General features: G+C 39.0%; 1 protein-coding gene across 1 annotated transcript; it reads left to right on the top strand.

The window, feature by feature from the left end:
• The first annotated feature begins 630 nt into the window (after window positions 1-630).
• Window positions 631-6,072, top strand: LOC135219209 (uncharacterized proline-rich protein-like). The gene is made up of 2 exons (XM_064255779.1): window positions 631-731; window positions 5,847-6,072. Exons 1-2 carry the CDS (start codon window positions 631-633, stop codon window positions 6,070-6,072), a joined length of 327 nt encoding a protein of 108 aa, XP_064111849.1.
• Window positions 6,073-9,864: the final 3,792 nt, after the last annotated feature.

Genomic DNA, 9,864 nt, shown 5'->3' with positions numbered 1-9,864 from the left:
TTATCAGAATACTGGTATATGGGAAGGCGTTCCTCTGGTTCAGATCAAGCAGGGGTCGTCGTCGGTGTTGGTATTATTCCGTAAGAGAGATCAATGTCAGGCTGGGGTCGTCTCTGGTATTCTGGCTTATCGCGACGTTTCAACCTTCTCGTAGGTCATCTTCTTGGCTGGTTAGCAGTAGGTCATCTTCTTGGCTGGTTAGCAGTAGAAGTGAAGAGATGGTGTCTGCATGCCGGTATTTATAGCATCTCGAATCCTAGAGCTGCGTTCTCATTGGTAGAGTCGGTCTGGGGCGAAGTCTGGGATCTCTCGTCGATGGTTGAAGGGATGCACTCGTGCGAGCGCTAGAGTAGTGCATCGGGGAATGAATGTCAGGGGTCCCACTTGCGGTAGGAATCCTATCATCCCGCTGGTGCTCCTGGATATTTGGGTGGTCGTTCGCTGCTGATCTTCGGGCGGCGGTAGGGAGGAGAAACGTTTCTTGGGTAATGATTAAGTTAGGTTTCTTCTTTCCTATGTGGAGGGCTTCCAGGATTCGTAAACGTCGGGGATCGGTGGTTTGGTCAATTATTTCGATATTAGGTATAATATCGCTCCTTTTTAATCTTACGTTATGGGCAGTGATTATAAATGGCTCCCTCTTGGGCGTGGCAGGAGATTCTCTTGGAGAATCGCATGGTGGCCATGCCGATGTATTTGCCGAGGCATCCTCGGACGGGGCATGTGTATCGGTAGACCACGCTCGTCTTCTTTGAGGGATCCTGCAGTGTGGTCGCTGGGTTGTTCCTCATCCCCAGGCTGCTTGTCTTCTTCGTTTTATAATATATTATTAAATTAATGGTCTTGTCCTGATTGGTGGGGCTTGATGGGCTCTGGGATGTCGGGGCGGGGTTCCTGGAGGTACCAATCTTCAACTTGCTTTGCTATCACAGCATCGACGGCGCGATTAGTGTCCGTTGTCGACGAGGACCTGGGCGTCGTCGTCAACGGACACACTAATCGCTGAATTCTGCCATTTTATTCAAAAGAATTTGTTTAAAAGAGGGTCTTCTTCCAAAATATTATTATTATTATTATTTATTATTATTATTATTATTATTATTATTATTATTATTATTATTATTATTATTATTATTATTCTTATTATATTACATTATTGGTCTATCACAGTCCTCCAATTCAACTGGGTGGTATTTATAGCATGTGGTTCCGGGTTGCATCCTGCCACCTTAGGAGTCCATCACTTTTTTGAAGACGGGCCAACTTACTCAGAGAAAAGGTTTCGAACGCACTCGTTACGTAACTTATGACATCATTTCTTCCCTCTTTCTCGATGGATGATTGGCTATACGTAACGAAGGCTAACCTAACCTCTGGCAACAATGAACAGACCAAAATTTAAAATAACAAGGGCAGAAAGCAGGACACCTTTATGAACTCTGGAACCTCCCACTGATAATTGTCATAATGAACAAACCAACAAAATATGTTAATAAATACAAAAACACTTGGATTATTAATCTAACTCCCAAAATAAGTTTCTAAAGAAATTACAGTCTACTTTATAGGTCACAATCAGATTGACAAGATGTAGGGAATAGTTGGTAATTACCAAAAACATAGTAGACAAGCTTGATTTGATAACTGCTATATCCAAAGTCAAGCAATTTTTATTTATTGGCTATCTACCTATTTACTGAAAAAAAATAGCCGGTACCGTATATTGGCTTTAAACCTTCACGAATAATTATCGTCAGAATGGTGACTTCATGAGGCTCCACCCACTTTCGCCTCGTTATAATTCAGGATAACACTGAAGGCTACCATGGGCAATGTTGGATTAGAAAATTTAACTTCTGGCTATAAAAACTAATTTCTCGAGTAGTTGTAAGAAGTGCTAAATGATCCTCAAGGATCCCAGCAGTTGGTCTAAACGTTTAATTCATGTATATTACTGCTATGCTGTTGCGGCACTACTGCTACAGTAGTATTACTACGCTAGCGCTGATACCCCACCCACATCTATGTATCGTTCCGCCATTCATAAAGTCTTTGGGTTTCAGAGCCGATGGAATTTCTGTCTGGTGGATGGGCGGGGCAACATTTAGTCAAAAGGTGTTTGTTTACCTTGCTTCCGTAATGAATGTTTTTCGACTCTTGGCTCGTAATCATTGGCCATGGCGTCGGCTAGATCATTTTTACTCTATAAAAATTAGGGGCAACATTTAGTCAAAAGGTGTTTGTTTACCTTGCTTACGTAATGAATGTTTTTCGACTCTTGGCTCGTAATCATTGGCCATGGCGTCGGCTAGATCATTTTTACTCTATAAAAATTAAAAATATCGGGTTTAGGTTATTGATAATGCTGACAAAATTTGTGTGTGGTTGTAAAATATACATACGTCAACTTTCAGCTACATCCGATGCTTTGACAAGGAGCAAAGTCCAAAAAACCGTGTTACAGAGACCCTGAATCTCATAGTAGGTGGCATTTATAGTGTGGGGTTCCGGGTTGCATCCTGCCTCCTTAGGAGTCCATCACTTTTCTTACTATGTGTGCCGTTTCTAGGATCACACTCTTTTGCATGAGTCCTGGAGCTACTTCAGCCTCTAGTTTTTCTAGATTCCTTTTCAGGGATCTTGGGATCGTGCCTAGTGCTCCTATGATTATGGGTACAATTTCCACTGGCATATCCCATATCCTTCTTAGTTCTATTTTCAGGTCTTGATACTCATCCATTTTTTCCCTTTCTTTCTCTTCAACTCTGGTGTCCCATGGTATTGCGACATCAATGAGTGATACTTTCTTCTTGATTTTGTCAATCAACGTCACGTCTGGTCTATTTGCACGTATCACCCTATCTGTTCTGATACCATAGTCCCAGAGGATCTTTGCCTGATCGTTTTCTATCACTCCCTCAGGTTGGTGCTCGTACGCTTATTACTGCAAGGTAGCTGATGTTTCTTGCACAGGCTCCAGTGGAGGGCTTTTGCCACTGAATCATGCCTCTTTTTGTACTGGTTCTATGCAAGTACCGGACATTCGCTTGCTATGTGGTTTATGGTCTCATTTTTCGTATTGCACTTCCTACATATGGGAGAGATGTTATTTCCATCTATCGTTCTTTGGATATATCTGGTTATTATTATAATTATTATTATTATTATTATTATGATTATTATTACTATTATTATTATTATTATTCATATGGAGCAATCACACCACAGAAGCCACTGAATTTAAATTCAGCTTCCCCAAAAATATGGTGTTCATTAGAAAGAAGTAACAGCTGGTACTGGGAAATAACAGAATGAAGAGACCAGCTATTAGAAAATATATAAATAAATAAATAAATAAACAAATAAATAAATAAATAAATAAAGATAAAAATGCAAGGAGAATTGTTTTAGGGCAGTGTTGCATTGCATCTTGAACATTTGAGATTTCCTGTTGCAAAACATCTTCATTGAAACGGTTCCACAGTCCAGCGGTGCGTAGAATAAAGGACATCATGACAGGCAAGCTTTGCTTAATTGAGCAACCTTTGCTTAGTTAAGCAAACTTTGCTTATTTGAGCAATGCTGAAACACGACGGTTACACATGCAATTGATGACACTGCTCAAGTTGAACACTCAACCGTGGTTTTCAGTCTTGCCAGCAAAAAAAAAAAAAAAAAAAAAAAAAAAAAAAAAAAAAAAAAAAAAAAAAAAAAAAAAAAAACAGATGCCTTCTTATTTCGCTTCTTACGTTTAAATATTTCTCGACTGACTTAAAAAGTGAAATGTCAGCATCTTTTTTTCATTCATATTTCCCCTTCAGATGACAATGGCGTATTATGCAAAACGTCGGCATCCCACGGTGGTCAGCAAAAAATAAAACGTGTCTTTATTTATCAATAGAACGAGTTTTTTTTTATAAGTTGTGCTGCTACAGCGGCTGCGGCGTCTGGTTTATAATTTTTCCACGAAATTGCAGTCGAAAAGTTCGTGAACTTTAAAAACGATGTTTCTGCTGGAGAAAATCGCAAACGCGGCTCCTGATTTTGATGTGTGTCGTTCATTTCAAAGCGCTGTCTGCGGTCCCAAATCATTTGCAGAAATCCTCGTCGTGAGACAATAGAGAGGAATTTCCAAGAATATCATAGTTTCCTCCTTATAGGTTCTTGCAATACAGTCTAAAATTGAGACAGGTGAACGATGTCACGTCTTTTTTCGGTGATTCAATTGTCGGAAATCGTGATAAACAATTTACCTTACATAGTCTACTTAAATGACTTATACCCGCGTGGAACCTGTATTTTCTTTAGCACTAAATCCACAGCAGATAGCAAATTTATGCCAAGAGCTCTGTAATGCTATACAATGTAGGCCAACTTTTGTAGACATATCATATGATCGGTTATATCAATATGCCGAGTTCACTCCGGTATTCCATAATCTTTATTGATCATAATTTGACCAACTTAGATAAAAATCATTAACTCCCTCTTCAAATATTCACCTGTCCTCATGGCTATGTAAGGTATTTTGAGACGAATACAAAAAGTATTTCTTATTATATAATACGACTGCTTATTGAAATGAATCTTTTGAACCTCCAAGGTATCATATTTCCAGTGCTTGATATTGTCAAAACAGTCACAAAATTAGCTGGCTTTTGGCCTTAAACTGTTTTAAATAAGTTTGGAAAACGACAAATAAGTTATTGAGATGTAAAAAACAAAAAGTTGAGTGATTACAGATAAAATGTTACAGACCACAATGGTGCCATTTTGTCCTCATGTCCTCAAGTTCTTCAACCAAAATATTATTATTATTATTATTATTATTATTATTATTATTATTATTATTATTATTATTATTATTATATTATTATTTTATTATTATTATTATATAATAATAATAATAATAATAATAATAATAATAATAATAATAATAATAATAATAATAATAATAGTAATAATAATAATAATAATGAGGACAGACAACTGTCTTCAGGTTAGGCCACTGGAGACCTCCATTCACCTCCTCGAATCCTTCAGCCTCCTCTCTTTCCTTATGTCCTAGAACCTCGGGCAATGAAGATCTCATTATCCTTCAAACCACTGCCATGGTTTGCCTATCAGCCTGTTTTCCTACAGGACCTCTTCCCCGGGAAGGATTAACAACGTGTGATGATGATGACGACGCCTCCGCCCAAAGACGTATCCTTTTCTTTGGGACTATCTCAGGGGGGAGAGAGAGAGAGAGAGAGAGAGAGAGAGAGAGAGAGAGAGAGAGAGAGAGAGAGAGAGAGAGAGGCTGTTTCTTCCATAGACTAAATTCTGTCTCCTGAGCACTATAGAGAGAGAGAGAGAGAGAGAGAGAGAGAGAGAGAGAGAGAGAGAGAGAGAGAGAAAGTGTTTGTGGGGAGTCCTACGACCATATCTGCCGGAGGTCCCCTTAGGAACCTCCTAGACCTCTATCTACCTCCGACGAAACTTTTTTCATCTGATCGTTTTACTTCCGTTTCCACCAACTACGCAATCTCTGGGCGCCCCCCCCCCCCCCCAACCTCCCATTCTCCTCTCTCTCTCTCTCTCTCTCTCTCTCTCGTCTCTCTCTCTCTCTCTCTCTCTCATGTAGGCCCACTTTCCCTCCTCCTTTCCAGGAGGTCTGCCGAGGAGGGTGCTTGTTGTGTACGTATAGCAGCAGCAGAACCACCCCACCAGCAGCCACCACCATCGCCGCCTCCACCGCCGCCGGTGGTGGTGATATCCTTCCCCGAGTCCTGCAGGACAATGTTGTCCACGGAGAGAGAGGTTCAGGTTTGTTTTGCGAGTTCATATTGAGGTCATGGAACCAGGAGCATCAGGATCAATAAAAGATTGAAGCTGCCAGGCCACGACCAACACATTTTGGCATCACCCACTTCTCCTCCTCCTCCTCCTCCTCCTCCTCCTCCTCCCCCACCTCCTCCACGTCCTGCACCACCTCCTCCTCCTCCTCCTCCTCCTCCTCCTCCTCCTCCTACTCTCCTAACTCCTTCACTTACAGCTCCTACTCTCTCTCCACCCTCATTTTTCGTCTAGCTCTTCGTCACCGTCTTCTTTGATTTTTTTTAGAAGTCCTTCTCTCTCATTTTCCCCACCCCTCATTCTTCGACGTTTGCCTTGCACCTCTCTCTCTTCTCTCTCTCTCCTCTCTCTCTCTCTCTCTCTCTCTCATGCTCCTGAACTCCTGCCTGCTTCTCTGGCCCCGCCTCCCTCACACAGACACACACACTCCTACCTCCTGTGCTCCCTACTTTTCCCTGAAGCCATGGGTGTCGACATCATCATCATCATATGCACTTATTCAACAGCCAACCGCCATCAGCTGCAGTCAGCCAGTCAGTCACCCGTACACCTTAGGCCCACCCGAGGAGGTGCTAAACTTGCTTTTTCGTACCTTGGGTCCACAGAGCCTCGATGTTTCGTCCGGTAATGTAACACTTCTTTCGCTTTCCTTTGGCTGCACTCGAAAGTCGTTTTGTCGAGGACTTCAAGATATGGTTGTCGTTGCCGTGTTTCTCGGTTTAAAGTAAAAACTGGTGTCAGGAAATTTGATCTTGAAGTACCTTTTATGAGTCACTGAATCTTAACTCAATTGTTTTGTTCCGGACTATAGAGGACATTCGTTGGCTTATAGACTTTTAAATTAATGTCCTCAGTGCTTCTTGGCTTAAAGTTCTTGACAGGTTTCAGGGACTTTAAATGATCTTGAAGTCCTTTATGAGTCACTGAATCTTACCTCAATTCTGTTTTGTTCCGGACTTTAGAGCACAGTCATTGGCTTAAATATTCCTCTCTGACTTTTAACTCGAAGTCCTCAGTGTGTCTTGGCTTAAAGTTCTTGACAGGTCTCAGGGACTTTAAATGATCTTGATGTCCTTTATGTGTCAATGGATCTTACGTCAAATGTTTTGTTCCGGACTTCAGAGATCAGTCATTGGCTTAAAATAGTTCCCTCCAGATCCCAGGGACTTCGATCTTAAAGTCCTTTATGAGTCACTGGATCTTACCTCAATTGTTTTTTCCGGACTTTGGGGTGCAGTCATAGTCCTCTCCGTGTCTCAGGGACTTTTAAGTGATCTTAAAGTCCTTTATGAGTCACTGAATCCTACCTCATTGTTTTGTTCCGGATTTTAGAGCACAGTCATTGGCTTACATATTCCTCTCCTGGTCTCAATGACTTCTAACTTGATGTCCTCAACGAATCATTGAATCGTATATCTTAATAATGTTTTGTTCCGGACATTAAAATACAATAAATGGTGTTGTGTTCTTGGTTCAAAGTCCTTTACAGGTCGCAAGGACTTTTATCTTGAAGTCCTCACTGATTCATTGAATCATATCTTAATTCTGTTTTGTTCAGGACTTTAAGATACAGTCATTGGTGCTTCTTGGGTTTGAGTCCTCTACAAGTCTCAATGCCTTTGATCTTAGAGTCCTTTATGAGTCACTAAATCGTATCTTAAGACTGTTTTGTTGAGGACTTTAAGATACGTTTCATAGGTGATGCGTTTCTTGGCTTAAAGTCCTCTATATGTCTTTGGGACATTTACCTTGAAGTCCTTAATGAGCAATTGAATCGTAACCTTAATACTGTTTTGTTCAGGACTTTAAGACACGTTTCATAGCTAATGCGGTTCTTGGCTTAAAGTCCTCTACAGGCATCAATGACTATTATCTTGAAGTCCCCAGTGAGTCCCTGACTCGCAACTCAACTCAGTCATTGTTGTTGAATTCTTGGTTTAAAGTCCTCTACAGTCAGTGGCTTTGATCTTTAAGTCCTCAATGAGTCATACCTTGATTCCGAGTCCTCAGGGACTGGTACTTGAGTCCCCAATGAGTCAGTACATTAATTTTGAGTCCTCAGTGACTGAGAACTTGATCTACATTGTAATCTACAGTCATCTCTGTTTTGTATCTTAATCTATAGCATCTCTGATTTCAATCTTAATCTACAACAATTACCGATTAACAGCTTAATCTACAGCGATCGTTGAATTGTTCCTTTTTACTACAGCCATGATTAGTATCATAGGCAACAGTCAGCACTGATTTGTAACTAAATCTACAGTTATCAATAACTTGAATCTTAAATCCTTCAGCATCACAGTTTACATTAATCTACAGTCATTCTTAATTTATACCTGAAGTCCTAAATAACACTTACTGCATCGAGAGTTCTATATGATTCGATCCTTTATCTACAGTTCTCGCTACAGTAGCACTGACGTACAAAATCCTAACGTTCGCCCCGCTATTGTGACAAATTTCCAGAGCTCTCAGTCCGGTACCACATCCGTCAGCCGTACTTCGCGCGGAATCATAATAATCCTACCTTGAGTTCATTTTTCCTATTTGGTCCTACCTGGAATTCCTTTTTACGAAACTAATGAAGTCACCAGAGGAGAAGAAAAAAACAAAAACAAAAAAACATAGACCCATTTAAAGAAGAAAAACGTCAAAATGTTTGCTAATTAATGATTCTATTCCAGGCAAAAGTGGGAACCGGTTCCATAAAGAGGTGCAGCTAGCGAGAGAGAGAGAGAGAGAGAGAGAGAGAGAGAGAGAGAGAGAGAGAGAGAGACTGTCGTTAAGAGCAGCCATAAATCACGTGTTAGAAATGAATAATCAATCCCCTACAATGCTAAATGAGGGAAACGTCAGGGAATATATAATAATAATAATAATAATAATAATAATAATAATAATAATAATAATAATAATAATAAGAGGAAGAAGAAAAAGATGAAGAAGAACAGAGAATAATAATAATAATAATAAATAATGAATTATAACAAAAATAGTAATAATAGGAAGACGAAGAGGGCGAAAAAGAAAAAAAATAATAATAATTATAATTATAATAAGTATAATAATAATGAAGAAAATACAATAATAATAATAATAATAATAATAATAATAATAATAATAATAATAATAATAATAATAATACTAAAAAGAAGAAGAAAAAGGAGAAGAAGAAGGAGAAGAAATGAAAGGGGAAAGGAGAAAGCGAAACCACTGGACGCGAAAAAGTTTCAAATGAAATACGGGAATGAGAAAGACGTGATAAGAATTTTTCTCCGATGAAAAAGAGGGAGAGGGGAAAATGGAAAGGGTTGATATGGGGACAGAGGAGGAATCAATTCTCTCTCGTTCGCGAGGAGACAAAGAGAGAGAGAGAGAGAGAGAGAGAGAGAGAGAGAGAGAGAGAGAGAGAGAGAGAGAGATAAGCCAACACCCATTTCCACTATGACTTGTAAAGCGAAATACATCCATATATAACAATACTACTACTACTACTACTACTACTACTACTACTACTAAATACTAATAATAATAATAATAATAATAATAATAATAATAATAATAATAATAATAATAATAATAGTAATAATAATAATGATAGTAATAATAATATCAAAATATAATAATAAAAATAAAAATATAAGATAATAATAATAATTAATAACAATAAAAATAATAATAACAATAGTAATAATGATAATAATAAAATAATAATAATAATAATAATAATAATAATAATAATAATAATAATAATAATAATAATAATAACCTACCTATCTCCTCAAGACTAAGTTCATCATCAACTCTTTCGCGACACCCCCCCCCCCAACACCCCAAAAGAAACCCGGCACTATTGATTGACTGATATTAGTGCCCTGGCGTTGCAATAAGGGCCATTATTGCCACCGCAATATGAAGGGAACACATTATTACTTTCTTGGGGGCTGGTGTCTGTCTTCGGGCGATCGTGGCGACAGGAAATCCGGAGATCTTTTCTTTATTATTATTATTGGGAATTTTGTA

Source organism: Macrobrachium nipponense, chromosome 19 (genome assembly GCF_015104395.2).
Source record: "Macrobrachium nipponense isolate FS-2020 chromosome 19, ASM1510439v2, whole genome shotgun sequence".
Lineage (NCBI taxonomy): Eukaryota > Metazoa > Arthropoda > Malacostraca > Decapoda > Palaemonidae > Macrobrachium > Macrobrachium nipponense.
The sequence above is the reverse complement of the archived record's forward strand: the minus strand, read 5'-3'. Positions and strand labels throughout refer to the sequence as shown.

Excerpts from the sequence above, each read along its gene's own strand:
- LOC135219209 (XM_064255779.1), top strand. The coding sequence starts at position 631 with ATGGCTCCCTCTTGGGCGTGGCAGGAGATTCTCTTGGAGAATCGCATG. Across the intron at positions 732-5,846 it reads CGGACGGGGCATGTGTATCG|GAGCATCAGGATCAATAAAA; the intron begins GTAGACCACGCT and ends TCATGGAACCAG.